Source organism: Rhea pennata, chromosome 4 (assembly GCF_028389875.1).
Source record: "Rhea pennata isolate bPtePen1 chromosome 4, bPtePen1.pri, whole genome shotgun sequence".
NCBI lineage: Eukaryota > Metazoa > Chordata > Aves > Rheiformes > Rheidae > Rhea > Rhea pennata.
In genome coordinates, this window is record NC_084666.1 from 59,137,946 (window position 1) to 59,156,876 (window position 18,931).

The 18,931-nt window shown below is 35.5% G+C and overlaps 1 protein-coding gene across 2 annotated transcripts in view; it reads left to right on the forward strand.

Annotated features, from left to right (window-relative positions):
* The window catches only part of PRDM5 (PR/SET domain 5), a 94,203-nt gene that overhangs the window by 44,189 nt on the left and 31,083 nt on the right, over positions 1 to 18,931 (forward strand). Inside the window, exons 10-13 of one of the 2 annotated variants that reach the window (XM_062574804.1) lie at positions 3,735 to 3,826; positions 5,322 to 5,415; positions 10,449 to 10,609; positions 13,797 to 13,890. In XM_062574804.1, the coding sequence (XP_062430788.1) occupies positions 3,735 to 3,826; positions 5,322 to 5,415; positions 10,449 to 10,609; positions 13,797 to 13,890 (441 nt within the window). The remainder of the gene's footprint in view (positions 1 to 3,734; positions 3,827 to 5,321; positions 5,416 to 10,448; positions 10,610 to 13,796; positions 13,891 to 18,931) is intronic. The other variant, XM_062574803.1, reaches the window with a different exon arrangement.

The following is an 18,931-nucleotide window of genomic DNA, read 5'->3' on the forward strand; positions in this document are numbered from 1 at the left end:
AAGCCTCCTGAAAGATGAGACTAGCTCCCATATTTGCTGTGATTGTATCTTATGTATTAGAGTGTTAAAAACATGAGGCAGAATCTTGCGAATTGAGTATAGGCTAATTGAAAATATCTAAAATACTGTCTGGAAAGATGCTTCTATACCTTAATGTAATGTGTCTCCTTATGTTAATTTGCAAACGATGGCTGATAGGGAGTTTTGACTGAGAATGGACTTTAGGATTAGGTATGAATTATGAATAAACACTTTGACCCAATTCTGTGTACCATTAGCAGTACCATTAGCATAAGCAAGGATTGCATGAAAAAAGCCTTGCAGTATCTAACAAGGATTAGAGACTCCACTTGCTGGGAGAAATGCTTGTTTAGCAAGTACCTAATTTTTGTCATAAGAATGATTTAAAGCAGTTTGGAATACTTTTTTTCTGAATCTGTTTGTGTGTAATACTGACTGTAAATTAACGCTGTCCTGTAATGAAAGAATCTTATCCCTATGTTTACGTAAGGTTTACCAAAACAGCAGGGATTGTTCATCCACCTACGTTTAGGTCTCATTTCACTGGCTGGATGAGGAGATGAGCCTGAGAGAAAGGGGCTGAGATAGATGTTCTGAATTGCTTTTTGGAGACACTTATCTCTTCATTGATTATACAGAGATTTCGAAGATACTAACCAGTATAACTAGATGCCAGAGTTTGGCACTATTGGTGCTCTCATCTTTCATCCAGGAGTCTACCTTTAATGAAGGTAAAGCAAGGAGATATAGTAGATTTTGGAATAGAATACAGATTTGTATGCCCAAGACTAGTTGTAAGGTATAAGCTAAGGATGTCGTAATTTGGGATGCCAAAATAATTTTAAGTACCATGACTTTAGGAGAGTTGTACCCTTACTAGGGTTAGAGGGAAACCTGTTGCTGTTGTTTCTGTGATTCCCTTAGGGAGGATACTTAATCTGATTTTGTGTTGGAAGTATCAGAGTAAAAATGAAACTTGGCTCTCACAACACATGATTTTAAACATCTTTCAGATGTGAGCTGTTGTTTGGTTGTTTCAAAGGGGCAGAAGGAGATTAGGTCATCGCATTTCATTGGCTTTCACTGGGAGATAGTCAATGAGTTTTGCTGTGTTCCGTGGTGCATTGTGTCAGGAACCGAATTTAGCACTGACTAAGCCGTTACAGTTACAGACCTGAGAGGCAGGAAGTGCTAGTTCTGCTGTGGCACCACTCTGATACGCTGCTTCTGCATACGAGTACTATGCTGCTCTGTGTAGGTGTGTGTACAAACTTGCTCTGGCATATGCTTGGAGATATTGGCGCTGAAAACTATTATGCAATTTGGAACTAGCTCAGATATCTTGAAAAAGCTCAGGCTGAACAACTAAGTGATCAGGGAATAGTATCTGAAATTGAGGTATGCATAGTATTGGATGTGCTATGGATAAAACTATTAACCTTTCATCTAGGCTAGACTGAATTGAAGTGCATATTCTATGCTGTTTAATGTGTGCTACGTCTGTACAGGGGAGAACAGGGATTTTTGTTCCATCTGCTCCTTTGTTGCTTTGTGTTTAGGATGCATTGAGAGAATAAACTATGATGGTATGACCAGTGAGCAGAAGTAGGTCAGCAGACACAGGATTTTAAAGGGTTTACAGATAATCTAGGGTTATTTAGTCCTAGGGAGCATACTGAATTGTAAAAATTGCATTCCCTCAGCTTCTCCACTGGGAATGAGTAGCCTTAGGTTGGATTTGAACTTCCAGAAATGCTGTGGTAGGAAAGGCTGCCATTAGGTGCATTTAATCATGCTACTGTTTGAAAAGTGCACTGAATCCTTCTAAAATTAGCCATTGGAAAACCTTGAAGAGTTAGAAGTGTAGATTCTTTGTGGTATGACACATCATTTTGTATGAGTTTTTGATGGCTGATGCTAATGCCTGCACTATTTCCAAATGAGCCTACTCCAGTGTCTGGAATTTCTGTACCTTTCAAAATACTGTGGATATAATCAGTGGTTCCTGAGAAAAAACATGAATATTAAAAATAAAGTAATTACTCTGCGTTCAAATTTTAAAGAGGATATAAACATAGAAAATAATTTGAAGAAAATATATGGTTATGTTTTTTGTAGACAAATAAAATTGGTAAGTTGTGATCGTCTGCCTAGTGAATACGTAAGAAGTGGGAAATACAGATATCCGGAAGGATTTTTTGCTTTTACTGTTGTTTATAGCTTTACTGGCATTTTAACAGTTAAACAGTTTATTCAACAGTATAGACCTGCTTTAGAGGAGACAGCAGTAAAAACATGTGTTCTTCGTTTGTGCTTTATTTTCCATGTTCAAGTCTGGTGGAAATGTCTGGTGAAGCCATAACAGAAAAAAAAGTATAATTACATTATCTTGATGTAGATAGAATCTTTCTCTTGCTACTGCACTTGCAAAAGATTTCAGTACTGTATCCAGACACTTAATATAATTCAAGACTATGCCCACCACTGACTTACAGAAAAAGCTTTGAATAGTGTAGAAGAATGTCTAAAGCTTCTATTCAGCTGTAGAACACCAAGTCATTGAAACTAACTGCACTGTTGGCATTGCATATTGCTTGTGTTCATCTTTAAGTCAGGGCCTAAAATAGTAAGTGCAACTCACTTTTGGTTGCCTTCCTTTTGAATTTAAATGCTGTGATTTCCTACTAGCTGCTTTGTCTTATTTGAGCGAAGGCAAACTCTAGAGGATGCCTCACAAGAGAGTGATCACTATCTATTCTATCATATTCAAATTAAGAGCAGCCCACTGCATTTGGCATGTTGCTGGTGGGACAGTTACCGGAGAATAAAATCGGACATACTGGTGCAGAATAGTCCATTGCTTTGTTTATACTGCTATGTATGTATTAAATATGTACCTTAAAACTCAAAACCTAGTGCCTGTGTACTGTATACCCGCTATCAGAGATGGACATACCTTGCTATATAGCAGACTGCATGGATATTCTGTGCAACATAGCATCTCTTTTAGCAACTTCTAGTAACCTGGTTAGCTGAATTTTAAGATCTAATTTAAGCACAGCGAATATACTAGCCAACATTTGCAATTTGGATTTCTGTAGAATAAACGTGCTGTTCACAGCTGATCCTGAGCTTGTGTAACTGAATGTGGGATTGTGAAAAGATGTGATGATGGTGTTAGTTCACGCATCTCAAACTGCTTTACTGATGGGACGTGCCTTGACAGCTGAAACTTTCAGCCCTTGCTCTGATTGAATGGAAGCCCTCTCTGATCTGGAACCTATAATTGGTTCAAAAAAGCACAGTATTAGAACTAATATGCTTGTTTGGGGGATATTGCTCCTCCTTAAGATTTACATGGGTTTTTGAATGAGACCTAACTCTTTCTGGTCCATTCAGAAAAGTGGGAGAGGATTTGGGATATCTGTGTACCCTTGAATGCAGGTACAACCAATGAGGCATTTGTCTCTAATTAAGAAATTGTCTCAATTAAGAATGCAGATGAATACTTGTGTTTTGGTCAAAAAATTAAAAGAACTGACAAGGGGATGCTAAGAAGGAATTCTGTATGAATCACTGTGCTCTTCAGAGCTGTCACTCAAGTGGTGAATGTTCTAAAACAGGACATTTTGAAATAAACAACATGAATTTTGCGCTCGTGAAAGGTGCCAGATTGACAGCCCTAGAGACTGAACCCTTCTATTTATCCACAGAACAGGTACAGCACAGACAGCAGCACTGCGAGCTTCCCCACAGTGTCTCGTCAATATGTCTCAACCCTGTTCTGGAGGAACCACCTATTGAGGTGAGAAGGTAGTTCAGTCTCTTCATGTCCTGTCAATCCTTGGCCTGACTGCTGAGACTGCCAAGCAGGGTGTCAACTAATGCAAGCTGGGATGTGAACCTCCATAAGCTGGACTGAAAGAGTTGGCAGATTCTGTATAAAGTGTAACATACTCCACACATGTGACAGTGGTCCAGTTGACTTTTTGCTTTAAGTGACTCTGGGGCCAAGGAACTGACTTTGCATCCAAAGCTTCTATATCCCATTGCAAGTACATTAATGTTTTGGTACTGTTTTGAGAGGACAATTGGATTAAAATCAATCTGGTTTCAAGATCCTGAGTCTACATCTCAGTAATTATACTGACTTCCCACAGCTCCTTTTTTCTCCCCAGCTTAAGGGATAGCTATAAGTGTCTTATGGTATTACGAACTTTTCTACTCCAAACAGAAGTAGATTATACACTTGTATACAATGCTAATAATTACCCTTAGGCTACAAAATTAACTAGTTTTCATAATTTTGTTATTAATATGATTCTTACATACTGTAAAACACTTACTGTCCCTCCCCTTCTACCTTTGGCGCTGCTGTTTTTACTTAAGGTCATTGTAAGTAATTCAGACACTGATGCTTTAAAACTTGCTTGTCTTTGAAAAAGAGTAGAAATTTGGTACAAAAAAAATTGTATAGATTAATTTACTGTCTATAGTGAGATAATACTTAATAACACTATGAAACAGGGAAAGTGCTTTGAAATTTATGGAAGTAGAAGTTGGATCTTTCCGAAGCTCCAGAAATCTGCTCCAGCGACTGTGTACCGTGTTTGCAAGATTCATCCAAGCTTAGCTTTCTGTCTTATTTACGGCTTTGATGGGGCGATTTGTCAGCTATGGTGAATTTTTACTGCAGCAAACAAAAATCCCAATTCTAATGCTTGTTTTATTTTTTTTTCTTTCCTTCTTTCTTTTTCTTCTTCTTCTTTTTCTTTTTTTAAATACATGAAACTGAGATATGGATGTATAAGACTAGTCTCACGATTTGAGAAATTTTACTTGATAAATTTTAAATTGCTCCCTTGAGATAATCAGGTCAGTTTTACCTTTGAACTCATCTGAGAAAAATTGTGGGGTTTTGTGTAAATGCATTTAATTTTAAGACATTTATTTGTATTACTAAATACTGAAAGCAAGTATTAGTATTGATGAAGCAGTGAAACTGAGCATGCAGTTTTCTTCCCAGTTATTCTGTATTTTTATTTCCATTTACCTGCACCCTCCATATAACACTTCTGAGGACTTGGATGATATATGTAGAGAGAGTAGCTGCTATGCTGAGTTTCAGGGTCCCAAATAAAGGCAGAATTATGACTGTTTTAATTCTTTCTCCCCTGATATTTCATATTACTATGATATCCTCTCCTGAATCCATTTTGGAAAATTAGCTGTAAGTATTGTAACAAGCACAGTTAGATTTCCTTGATCCTTTCCTCTGACATACTGTCTTTCAACTGCAGACCCATTCTGAAGAGAGACCGTTCCAGTGTGAAGAGTGCAAGGCTTTGTTCCGAACCCCGTTCTCTCTGCAAAGACATCTACTAATTCATAACAGTAAGTGCTAATTCAGACAGGAAAAAGAACTTTCCGAGTTCTCATATTCTACTGAGAAAGATGTATGGCACCTTGCTCCAATATGCAGCTTGCTAAGTTACAGTAATATTAATATTCATCTCTAAACCCTGGGAGTTAGTTCAGAGCCAACTGTCTTTAAATACAGTTAACTGCAACTCCAAATCTACTGTAGAAAATCTAGTGATGGTTTGAGGTCTGTTGACAAAGGATTTCTTTCTGCACTAATTGATAGTATTATTGTAATTTTAAGAAAGGAGAAACGGAAGCAAAGAGAACTAGGTGCCTTACTCAGCTTTTGTAGGTAATCTGTTTTACAGCTGGGAACTGATAATATGTCTCCGAGGCCAGGCTGGACCGTAAGGTGATGCTGCTTAGTAGTAGAACAGAAATAGCAGCCTAGAGGAATGCTGTGCCCTTTTTGCCTCGTGAATAACTTGCTCTTGACGTTCTGTATTGTTTCACTGTTTCAAGGTTCTTTCTCCTTCAGAAGTTTCAGAGATGAGCTTTTTCTATGCTTTTGGTGGTAGTAAGATTTATTTTCTGTGGAACACTGTCTTCAAATTTTAGAACTTATTCATGATCTAAAATCCCTGTAGCTGTGAAAACAATGCATTGATTTTGGGAATATTTACACTAGTGCAATTTAAAAAAATAAACTTTCTTTTTTTCTGTCCAGTGTGCCTGTATTTCTGATAGATAAATCGTTAGAGCAGAGTGTTTGGTTCTGCAATTTCATGAATTTTGTACTGAATTTTGTAAAATCTATATCCAGTGATGCAATTAAAATATTAAAATCCTATTCAGTGTGTGTATTTCAGTACACCATGCATGTATAGATGGACATTTTCATTTACAGAATATCCAAAACCAGCAATTTGCCATACCCATAAGCATACCCCAAAGTGTAGGCCTTGGTCATGGTCTGTCAAAAAACATATGTTTTGACTTGTTTTTCAAGAGGATGGGAACTCAGGAAATTTGAGGGATTTGAATAGGGCTTGTGATTTGTGGCAGATTTAGCTGTTTCTGAACCACCACTAGTTAAGCGAATATTAATATACCAGGCTGTGAACTGCAGTGGCACAGATGTTCCATCTTCTCAGTCTTCCTGACTGAGAAGCAGACATTTTGTTGAGGGACAGGGTAGATGTTTGAAAGTGATATCTCCTTCTTCTATCTTAGCTAGAAATGTCTCCAAAATGAGTCAAAGCATTAAAACAATAATATTTGGTATTGTTTTAAATAAAATCTTCCCATAGGGGAGATTTTTAAAGCTAGTTTTTATTCTTATTTTGGAAAACAAAACAAAACAAAAAAACTTGACAGTAGGCCATAACATAGCAGAATGTGGAGCAAAAAGGTTATGTGGTCATACTGCAGCCCCTAATTTTCCTTGTGTGTAGTCCTTTTATGAAAGAAGTGTTGACAGAGCAATAGCAAAGTGAAAGTCATTACAGGAATAAACTGAAGAATAAACAGTTTTCAGGTCAAGACTGTGATTAAAATAAGGGACTCTGCTGTAGTCTGCAAAGAGCTTGTGTTCCAGGTGAAGAAATGCGTAAGTCTTCTGCTCATGACCTAACTCTGAGATTGACAGGTTATATTGCCATGATAATGAGTTTCTCATATTTGAAATAACTCAGAATCTTAGGCATTGTCATGCTACAGCTGGATGATCGTTCCTGTCGTAGAACTAAAATATACTTGTTGCTTTAAAGAAATGAGAGAAACAAAATAATGTTCAAATGTGTTTAGCTGGCTTACAAATTTGTGCTGTGGGAATGAAAAACTTTGTGAATCTTAAACTCTGGGAAAAACTGAAATTCAGTCTGCATCATGTATTTCTTTAAAATGACTTCCCAAGCTTTCAAAAACATTGTTTTAGAAGTAGGCACTCTGCAGAATGATGTAGAATAACTTAAAATTTATTTTACAAACCTCCTTTTACTGGATATTATATAGTGTATTTCATGAAGCTCACTTATCAACTGTCGAAATTGGAAAAGGCATCATGGATATAGTTTTCAAAATTCCAGATAAAATATGCCTAACTGAGAAATCAAAGCCACCCCTAATCCCTATTTTTCCCTCTAGGTTCTAGCTGTGTAAACTTAACTTGTCTTCTGAGAGTCAGCCCAGCCTTTTCTCTTAGCCACTCTGCTGCTGATAATAATTAGGTTCTATGTTCTAATTATGCCATTGGCAATACTGGCAACACCCCTTTAGTCTCAGCAGTGGTGTTTAGGAAGAAATGTGTGCTAGCTCAGATTTGGCTAATACTGGCATGTGTGGCTGTAAGCGACTAGCCCAACAAGAATGAAAAACCCTAAGCAGCTTTGCTTTGGTCATTCAGCTATGTAGGATTGTGGAGACATGCATGAACGAGGTTGTATCTGTTGAGACATCAACCTTTTCATGTATTTGCTTTCTGGAGCCAAAATCTATGTGCAGAATGTTTCATAGTAAGAGAAATATTAATTACCTCCTTTTATGGGGTTAGCAAAAGTGGGCACTGGAGTTGACTCATTTCAAATGAAGCATAAGTAGTCCTATTTTTCATTATGGTTTTTGTCGTAAGGAAGGCAAAGCAGTGAAATAGTTAAAACCAATCCTAGGAAAAACATTCACGTTATGATTTGTATTTCTGTAGGAAAGCACCATAGGGTATATTATGTCAGTGCTCTGCTTTCCTTTTTGGAGGCATATAATGATTTAAAGATTTAAAGATATTTCATGTCAAGCACTCAAGTTTCCCTCCTTCCTGGTGTGACAAGAACTGAAGTCAATGATGCACTTCTCGTTTACTTCCATTCTCTAGAATGTACATGCTTGAGGCACGAGAGAGAAAAATAAATAAAGTCTAATATATAATTTTGTAACAAACCTCTTAATCTAGAGCAGTGCACACCTGTTGTCTAAAATAGAGAAATACTTTCTTCATTGCTTATTTATTGATATAAAAATTTTATATGGTAACTTTAACAGTAACTGTTAAACCACCAAAGTCAGTAGAAGAAGCTTATTTCTTGGCAGTGACAGTTCCTTAGAAGCAGAGATGTTCTTGCATTTGCATTCTCTGAAATCTGGCTGTTGTTTATCACAGCACTGAGGTACTCTGAAATACATTGCATGAGCTGTATTTTTTCCTGCGGTATTCTCTGATTATCTTCTCTAAGAGAAAGAGAAAAGAGGGAGGGAAAAAAAAAAAAAAAAGGAAGAAGAAGAAGCCAATGTCATAAAAAATTCCATAATGTATTGAAGTTCTTATATGAAGTAACTTTTAAAAGAAACAACTTGAATTTCTTTTCCTTTGTTGAAGCAGTAGAAACTTGAATGCTACTTTAGTGAAAATAGTAATGACTTCACTTCCTGTTAACCCAGTAGTCACGTGTTCCCAAGACTAGGACTGAAGAGATTAACTAAGCAGTTAGAATCAGTGTTAAACTGCCACATAATAGCATATTAAAATGAATCCCTGTTGACCTTGAAATAGCTAGACTGAAGTATTGAGGGAATAAAGCTACCTGTACTTTAATACCTTTAAAGCATATTCTTCTTGTGTTGTCCAAGACAAAAGTGCTTTTGTTTCCCAGCTAAAAGTAAATCAGAGATTTCATTTTTCTTTTTTTTTTTTTAATAGCTGATTTGTAGGAGAGAAAAGCTCTTGTTTTTACAGGGTTGAGAATGTTCATATGTATTTAAGGATCATTGTTTTTCTATGGGCACCATAAACTTCATTTACATGTATTGCATATATAACATGTAATGAAGTTTTTCGGTGCCTGAAAAGTGCCTGAAGTTTTTCGGTAGCATCAGATGAGCTTTAGTATGCATCTTACAGAAATGAGTTTCATTCATACTGGCCTTTGGACTAACACCGGGAGAAGGATGGTTTTATCCTCCAATGGGTTATATTGAGAAAATGAGTTTAGCTCTATGTGTGTATCCTTGCTACTGGAAAAAAGTACTCTATGCTTATACAAACTCTTATTTTATTCATATGGATTAGAGAACAATAGATCAAGCCTCCGACTGGAAGAATGAGTGGTAGACCATAATCCTTAGATTTTGGTGATTTTTGTTTATAGTGCAATTGTTGGAAAGTATTTGGGGATCTGGGCACCTGATTTCTAGTTTACAGTGTGTGTGGTTCTGGAGATAACTTAAGCATCCTTGATTTCTGAATGAATACCATTTTATAGATATTTAATTTGTAATCTTAATCTAGTAGCTAACAACTAGAAATGAAGAGATTCTCTTCTGCATTTATGATAGTGGTGAAGAGAAGGTTCATTGTAATGGTTTCTCTCCAGGATCACCTGTCTTGATATTTTTTGTGCTCTTTTTTTTTTTTTCTCTGAAAAATGTTTGCAGCTTTGCACAATATGAATCTTCTCTTCCCTTACATACTTTGTTGAAGTTTAAAACAACTGATAATATTAATCTTACCTTTTTCATAACCTTCAACCTCATCACCATTGTTTGAAAAATAGCACTAGTATAGCACTTAGAATTTTATCTACGTTATCTGAGTTTGTCTTTGCTGAAGTGGATGAGATAGTTTACTCAAAGTCAGTACTTCTTGCTTTTAGCCTTCTTTTAAATTCAGGAAGATGCCTCTTACCACTTAGGTTTCAAAAAATTAAAAATATTTCATCTTTTTGTTTGTGACTAGGTGCTGGAAAAACATCTGCTTCTTTCTACTGGCAGCCATTTAATATTCCATTTCATCTTTGTCTGTAGAGTTTAATCTCACATTTGTGACTATGCTGTTGTCATGACTATGTTCCACTTTCTTAATTTCCTAATGACTTTCTTCTTTTCTACCTGATGTGATATTCTCAGGACCCAGCTTTTAATTGGTCTCCTTTTGTCACATTTATTGATTTTTCTAGAACAATGAGCATTAACATGATTGCCGCAAAAAAAAAAAAGCTGGTAACTTTGAGGTTTAAATTTTTATTTAAAAATTTTAATTTTTAAAATTGAGGTTTAATTTTTATTTTTATAAGGTGAGAGGACCTTCAAGTGTGATCACTGTGATGCTACCTTCAAAAGAAAGGACACATTAAATGTTCATATTCAAGTTGTACATGATGGGCATAAGAAATATAAGTGTGATCTCTGTGACAAAGCTTTTGTGACACCCTCCGTCCTGAAAAGTCATAAGAAAGTGAGTAGAATCCATTCTTTTGTTTTCATTTTCATTCCTTGTATGTTCATAAGATTGTGACTAAACATAAAATCCTCAAATGCTTCTATATTTCTGGCTTTTCATTAGAAAACTGTGATAGTACATAACATCCTAAAATGTTTATTACAATAGCAGGGTTATTGGTGGCACCCAGAATCTGTAGAGAGTAAAGTCCTGTGTAAGTAATCCAGCGTCAGGCATGTAGCAGACGGGACTTGCTGTGCTGCCCTTACTACATGCCTATATTACCAGTCTCCAGATTGGCACTGGGGTCAACTTTAGAAGAAACAGCCTGCTCACAGGTAAGATTTAAGTAGATATTAACAGGAGAGAAATGCAAGGAAAGTAACTGAATCAGGAACAAATCATCTCTGTTTTTGCCACCAAATGCAGGATGTGAGAGTTTGTTAAAAAAACGTAATGCATGTATTTTTGGTCATGTACTTCATATATGTGGGTAAAATAACTGAGTGCAAACTGTAGTACTTCTGTACAATATTTTGTGCACGTAATTATGTTAAACACTGTGCATTATAATACAAATCTGTATTCAGACTTGAGGATAAAATACAAGAGTCTTGAAACATCTCTCCAACTTTACCATTTCTAACAGATTTTTGAACACATCTTTGGAGCCTATATCAGGTTATTGACAGGTATCAGACAACTGAATTCTCTAATTTAATGGACAGAACTGGCTCCTTAATGTGTGCTTGATCTTTTAACACATGATTACAGATCACAAAAAGCAATAGGATCAACTAGGAAAAAAGTTTCTTCAGTTTCTTCTGTGATCCTTTAGAAGTCTCAGTCATTCGCTATATGTATGTTAATATGTTTGCTGTTTGTCTTCTGTTTGTTATAAATGCAGTTTATCTCCGATTTAATATGGATTAAGTTACTAAATAATTACAGTAGCTGTAGGACAGTTTCCTGTGGTTGTATGACTTCCTGTGATTGCATAATGAAGAGGTATTTCCTCCCAGACAGACGTAGTGGAAGAATTCCACCTTTACCTTAGAAGAACTAGAGTGATATGAGGTTACCTTCTTTGTAGACCTCACTACACGTACTGTAAAATGCTGAGATTCAAATAGCCTGATTCATCAGTTATTCTTTAGCCTATGAAATGAATTGAATTTTGCTACAGTACAGATAGGTAACTTCATATTATGGGACAAGTTTCTTCCCTTCTCTTCTGTTACGTTTAGCATAAGGAATTTTTAAGCACATTTCTTTTTTAACCCTACATATGTTGGTCTAAGGAACTCAAAAATAAAGGATATACAAAATAAACCAGTGATTTTTTTTCTGATTCTTTTATTTTCTTGGGAAAAAAGACTTGGAGGAAGCAGTAATATCTTTTGTTAGACCGGCTGATTTATTTGGAAAAAAACAGACACCTTTTCAGGCACAGAATCTTATAATCTCTATCTACTTGTGTTAATCACTTGAGGGACAGACCCAGCCTATAGTACTTTATATATTGATTTCAGATTAACTTTCTTTGTGGGGAATCTTACCAAGATGGATCCTAAGATCCCCAAATTATAAATGTTACCTTGAATTATTAAAGATTAAGCTCTGCATAAATCCTTAAACTTGTGTTCCTCCGAATCCTTTTTTTAAAAATTTGGTATGAACTGCTATTGGGTTAGGCAAATAAAGGCAATAAAGGCAAAGTAAAAAATGTCAATATACAAGCATATGTGTGTATTTTAATGGGAAGCAGCTACTACTTATCATTTATCCCTATTCTTTCTCAAACATTCCTTCCTAACTATAATTACTATTATTATTATTACTATAATTACTATTGCTTTGTGTTACTGTCGGACTGGGACTAGCTGTATGTTTGTGAGTCTTGTAGTAGTAATGTATTATTCCTGGAAACCCTGTGAGCTTTTTGGTTTTTTGGAATAAATTATATCAAATTTGCTTTTTCTTATATATTGCACTTACACAGAATGTAGTTCAGTTTTTTGTACAAATTCATTTTATTATGAGGTCAAAATTGTAGAATGTGACTATCAATCTTTTCATATGTAATCACTGCTGCTAAGAAGAGAATCTTTTGTATGCTAATTTGAGATATACCTATATATCCTCTCTTATTGCAAGTATCTGTGTTCACAGAGGGAAAAATTAAGTAAGTGCTTACCTTCAATTATGCATTTAGAAACGCAGTGAATTCTTTTCAGAATTAGGAGTCTGAAGTACTACATGAAAAGTGATGAGAACCCATACATGTAACTCTTATTTCAAGGTGGCCTTTCTAGTGACTGCACAGGTTGGATGGGTGAATTCAGATTTTCTTTACATTTTTAAATAATGTAAAGAAAAGCACTCTAGCCTCAACAGGCTTGATTTCAGAAGACAAATTTAGTGTATCATTCCGAGTTAGTGACAATTGCGAATATTTGATACACTTCTCATTATCAATGCTGGATATGCAATCTGATTCTAGTATTTATTGCAAACAAGAAAGGATCCAATTATGTGATTCTTATTGGCTGAAATCCCTGAAAATTTGCACTTTGAAGGTTTTGCTGTCTATCATACGTCAGATAAGTGGATGGTTGTTTCGTATCTGTGAGACAGAGTCAGAAGTCATATGCAAAAATTTCCATAGATAACTTTTAGAACTCCAGCTCATGTCATATTTTACAATGGGAAAAGTTAAAATATAAATCTCTTTCCACTACATTTAATAACGAAATAAATTATAAATTGTGAATTTATAATTGTAAAATTATAAGCTTTTAAATAATAGTCTAATTTATTAAGTTTAATTTTATTTGGTAACCAAATTATTGTTTACTGGTTTAGCAACTGCTGTAACAGAAATCAAACTGAAAAATAGATGGCTTAATCTTGGAGTTAAGAAAATGCACAAAGATGAATTGGGCGTTTGTAACTGTTTAGGTAATTGTGAACTGATTAACTCAAAAGCCAGTTTATTTTGCAGTTAAGATTAGCTTAGAAACTTTAGAAATAAATGGAAAGAAGACTTGTGGCTAATCTCTGCCTGATGTGATTAAATAAAGTATGTAACAGTTGTTGGAGAGAATAATGGCAAATGTCAAGTACAGTTAATCTATTCTATATTTCGTTTCTTGAAAGATATGCTGAAACTTTCATTCCTGTCTTTCTGTGCCCCATGTAGACTCACACAGGAGAAAAGGAGAAAATTTGCCCATATTGTGGACAGAAGTTTGCAAGCAATGGAACACTGAGAGTTCATATTCGAAGCCATACAGGTACAGTGATATTTATAGACAGAGATGTTTTTCTAAATATATAGAAAGGTACTTGTAAGTATGTATACAGTTGCTTTGTCTATCTACAGGCAGAAATACAAATTTACAAGGTAGAGTAGCCTAACACACCATCTTTTTCAGATGTTTTATATGTAAAACTGTGTTTTGTTCTCAGCTATAAATATGTATGAATGATAGTTTGTTAATATTCTCTTAGGTTATCCTTACGTTTGCTCACAAGATCTGTTGCTTACTAAGAATCAAGCTAGGTTTTTGTTTGGTTGCATAAAACTAATTAAATAATTTCAGTGGAACCATGACAATTTTTATCTGCTGCTGTGACATGAAGCAAACAGGAATTGTCTTTATTGACTTGAAACACTGATAGCATCTGTGTAGTGCATATGTTGACTACAGTATGCTATAAAAATAAGTATTTAAAAACATAAGTAAAAAAACATGACAGATATTTATCAGTGATTTTTTCAACTAAAAATATCAGTTAAAACAGAAATAATGTTTGGTGTTTTGGCTGTTCATAGGAAAAATTTTACTGTAAGGACATCATTGGTTCTGTTTTTTTCATTGGTCATATAATTTCTCATTCCTATAGAATGGTAATAAGAGATAATTAATAATATGTCAGAAGATAAAGCGATGATCTGCTTTTACTTTAACAGTGAAACTTTTGCTTTTTAAAGACGTACATTATTTGAACATTATTAATCCACTAGATACAGGGTTTACAAAATAATCGGGTACTGTTTTACAACACTGATCCTACTTATTAATCTCTAAGAATGAGAACACCACCCATATCACAAGCTTTATCTGGGCCTTTTCAGTTGTCAGTGGAATGAAAATAAGTTTGAATCTTTGGCTAAGAGTTTATTCGTCTGTGTGGCTTCTGTGAAGTCTTGATGCAACTTCTAACTTTATCACAGACTGTATCTTATCCAGATTAGAATGTTCTACTTTAAGTAGACTTTAACTCAGAAATAATTTTCTGTTGCAATAGTCCTGGGTCTGAGTTTTTTTAATTTATTTTATGTTGTGACTCAGATTGTACTGCTGTTTCGCTGTCATGTTACATATGTGCTTCTGTAAACACACTGAAAATAAATTAGACATGTAGGTCATTTTCACTTACCTGAGCTTATGTTTTCCTTTCAAATAAATGGCACGTAACTGAAAGAGGCTGCTTTATGATAATTTGCCTCCAGTGCAGAAGGATATAGGTTTGGTTTTCACAAAGTATCAGTTAACGGGTAGCCTTCCTGTGATATGCCATTCATTTTTGCATATACAAATCTGGTTTGCAGCGAGATGACAGAATTGGTGTTTTTAATCATATGGCTTTCTATGTTGTGTGGCAAAAGTCTGTTAAGATTAAAAGTTGGTTTTAGTTTGATATATTTTATAATTTTGAATGCGACTGCCACAGACACTAGCAATTTTAGTGGTCCTGCAGTCAGGATAAAAGGCTAAAATTGATTTGTATCTTTAGCTCTTATTCTTTGCTAAATTTCATGTTTTGAACATACTTCCCTCAGAACAGCTGTATAAAAATATATACATATAAGCATGTATATAGAGATTCTGTTCAGATGGTTACTATATACAATAATCATAGGCACAGAAGGCACTGAAATTCAAAGCTGGCAAGATACAGAATTGCAATGCAGCAGTTTTCTTTTGTCCCTTTCTTTTCTTTCTGCTTGCTTTCTCTTCTACAGCTTTACCTTCTTAACTCTTTTCCAAGTTCTTCCTGCACAGTCTCACCTGTTGTGTCTTTTTCCTCTGTCTTCTGCTTCGTCGTCTTTTCTGTCACTTCTGCAAGATGTTGTAAAAGAGCACAAATAGAGGAGCATGTAGAATAAGGATTAAGAGAATCTTTGTGAGCTCTGCCCTTTAGAAGGACCAGACACCCACCGTGGTTTGGCTTCAGAAAATCAGGTAGGCAGGAGTAAAGGGAAGAAGTTAGATAGCATTATTAGTTGGTCTTTCAGCACATCAGCCCACTTCTGTGAATGTGACCACCTCAGTTTCTAAACTGTATTAACTTTGGTTTTGATATTATATTTTTATTTTAAATACGGATGTTTCTTTACCTTCACTTTGCCATCCAATGAGGAAGTATGTTACCATTAAATTCTTCTGAATTTTAACGTACTAGACTGGGTTTCCATGAAAATTATGAGTCATGGTAGATTTTCCAATGCTTAAAGGAATATCCGAATGTTACTCTAATTCTTCATTAGAACCTCTGGATTCACGTTCTTCTGTGTGTTGCATGTAAGTCTGCTTCTTTACCTTTCCTAGTGGAGTGGTTTTGTTTTTTTCTTATTTTACAGATCTTTTCCTAAAACTTCAGGTATGCTTTCTTTGTGTTACGGATTTTAGGCATTAGTTTGTGCAGAGCAGAGGTGCCTTCGTGTTTCAACCTGAAACAGCAGATAGCTCTTGGGGAAAAGTTGTTACAGCTGTCTGAGTGAAAACGCTTTTCACACATATGCTCTACTAGTGACATTCAATGTTTCAGTGCTTTTAGGCAGATTTTCCCAAATTTAGGAGTTAAGCTAAGAGGGGTTTCATGAAATCGCATGTTAAAGACCTCTAGCATTGACTATAAAGGCTTGCAAAATTTGTAGCCATTATTATACCAGAAACAGTAAACTAAACATTTTGGACTTATTTGAGGTAGAGAAGCAACCAGGATTTTAAGTACACTTGTGAATTAAATGTGGTGAGAAAATCTGATGAAGATGGTGAAGGGACGATACAGGTTAGAATTAATGGAATATTTACTGTAAAACAGTTTGTGAAAGAATTGCACAAGAGAAGAAAAGAAAGAAAACTTTCAAGGCTTCTTTATCTAAAAAGCTGAAAATGCTCCTTTTAAAGACAGTTCTCATTCAGCAAAAATGGCTTGCTAAATTCATTTATAATGACCTGTGATAAATGAAGTCCAAATCTTCCATCTTCCAGTCCAGTTACTATTGTGATGTCGATCACATTTTTGATTAAGAGTTTTGTAATTCACGTCGCTCACTGTGGTTATTGACTGTGGGATCGATGCATTTTCAGAGTCAGTTGTGATTTCATTCTCTTGTGATTCCTGACCGCTTTTTGGTTATCCTGATGAAATATGGAGGGGGAGAAGTGTTATTATATTGCACTTCTGAAGAGATATTTTTGACTTGCGTTTTAACTGAAGACCTAAGCCAAGTTGTTCACGATCATAATAAACACAGAATAATCCACTGGAGGAAATTATTGCTCAGTGTGGGAAAGTTGTGCTTTTCCATTGCATTCATTGGGTCAGAGTGAGACAACCCTTTCTGAGGGGTAGCTTGCTTCATTTCAGAAAATAAGGATAGTTGGTGAAGGGAGTCTGCGTCATCTACAAAAAAAGTTGAATATTCATTTGATGGCTTTTGATAATAAAGTTCGCTGCATCATGAAAATCTTTGACAACTTTTCAGGGATCTTCAGCTCATCAAACGATGGAGTTACAAGCTTGTTTTATTCAGTGATGGAAGTTTGATTTCTAAATGATTCTGTGTTGAAAACTTCAAATTCTTGATACCCACTAAATGTTGTAGTTTTGAATTAATCAATTCAGAACTGTGCCCTCCTTTGTTTTTGGTCATACCTCTAAGTATCACTTTCCATATGAGCTAGAAGTGAAACAACCAATCAGTGTCTGTTTTCATGAGGTGATTCATCTTTGTGTATAAGCCTTCTTCTTTAGGAGCAACTAAATGGTACACATCAGTATAAATATTGGAAAGACCTTCATGTCTTAGTGATTACAGCTGATTGGGTTAGAGTCCTGGTTCAGACTTTTGAGTTGTCCTGTTTTCTGTGTACATGTTCAACTAGACTTTGTTTTATTTGGGACTTAAAAGAGGCTTTGTTCTGTATTCATAAAATAAAACCAGGCCAAGTTCTTTTAGAAGACTTGTATACCAATTTTTATCATTTGATGTATTGATTTCATTTACAAAGCTTGTTCTGCTTTAGAATCATAATTTTGATATGCTTAATAATCCATATACAAAAAGAGAAGCTCAGTATAAATGGGCTTTTTTGGCTGTTATTTAATACAAAGCACCAGGTCTTAAATGTTGTTACTCACAGATGTATGCATGCTTCCTCAGTAAGCAATTTTCCTCCCTCTTTTATCTCAGAGTAAGACTCTGTAAATGAGCCCTAACGATACTTGGCCTTTTGCAGAAACTGAGGTGGTTTGGGGTGAACGAACATGTCTGCATGTGCCTGTGTAGAGGGAGGCGTTGATGTTTGTATCTGAACCTAGCATATTGTTCTGTAATTCATCATCCAGGTTTCCAGCCTTGGAATGACAGAGACAGCGCTCTGTAGGTCAGCTGAAATAGTATAGCACATTCTCTCTCTGCTGTATCCTGTTGGTTTATGGCTTCTTAAGGTCAGAGGGAGCTAGGGTTAATTCAGCAAAAGAATCCTCTGACTGTGATATAAATTCCATGGCTTGTTCATAAATTGTAAAAGAAATTCTGTGGACTGCTTTTGGGGCTTGAAAACTGTGGGCCAAAAGGTTAATTACTTGCCTAAAGTTTTAAGCAACTCTGTGTTCACAGTTGCTGGCTGTAGTTTGTACTTTCCTAGGAGTTGCCTTATACATAGGTATTTAAATCTGTTAATTGCTGTCTCATGTGTGTGTTTATATATATGTTTGTGTATGTCTACACAGTATGTATTAATGGTGCATTTTATCTGTCTGATATTTGCATTGTTACTTTCCTAATTAGTTATGTCCTAATGCCTTCCATCTTGAGGATATAGCACGTCAAGTAGTAGAACAATGGAAGTTGATGTGAGGCAGTTTGTATTTGCAGGTTCACTTTTTTGAGTAAGAGGATTGAGTCTGTTTTAACTAATTCCGTCCTTTCCATGCCATCTTTTATGCACTCTATTACATAGTTCAGAGACTGGTGAGGGACAACTGACGATCACAGAAGTCTTTCAGAAAATGCTTATACATACAAAGATGGATTAA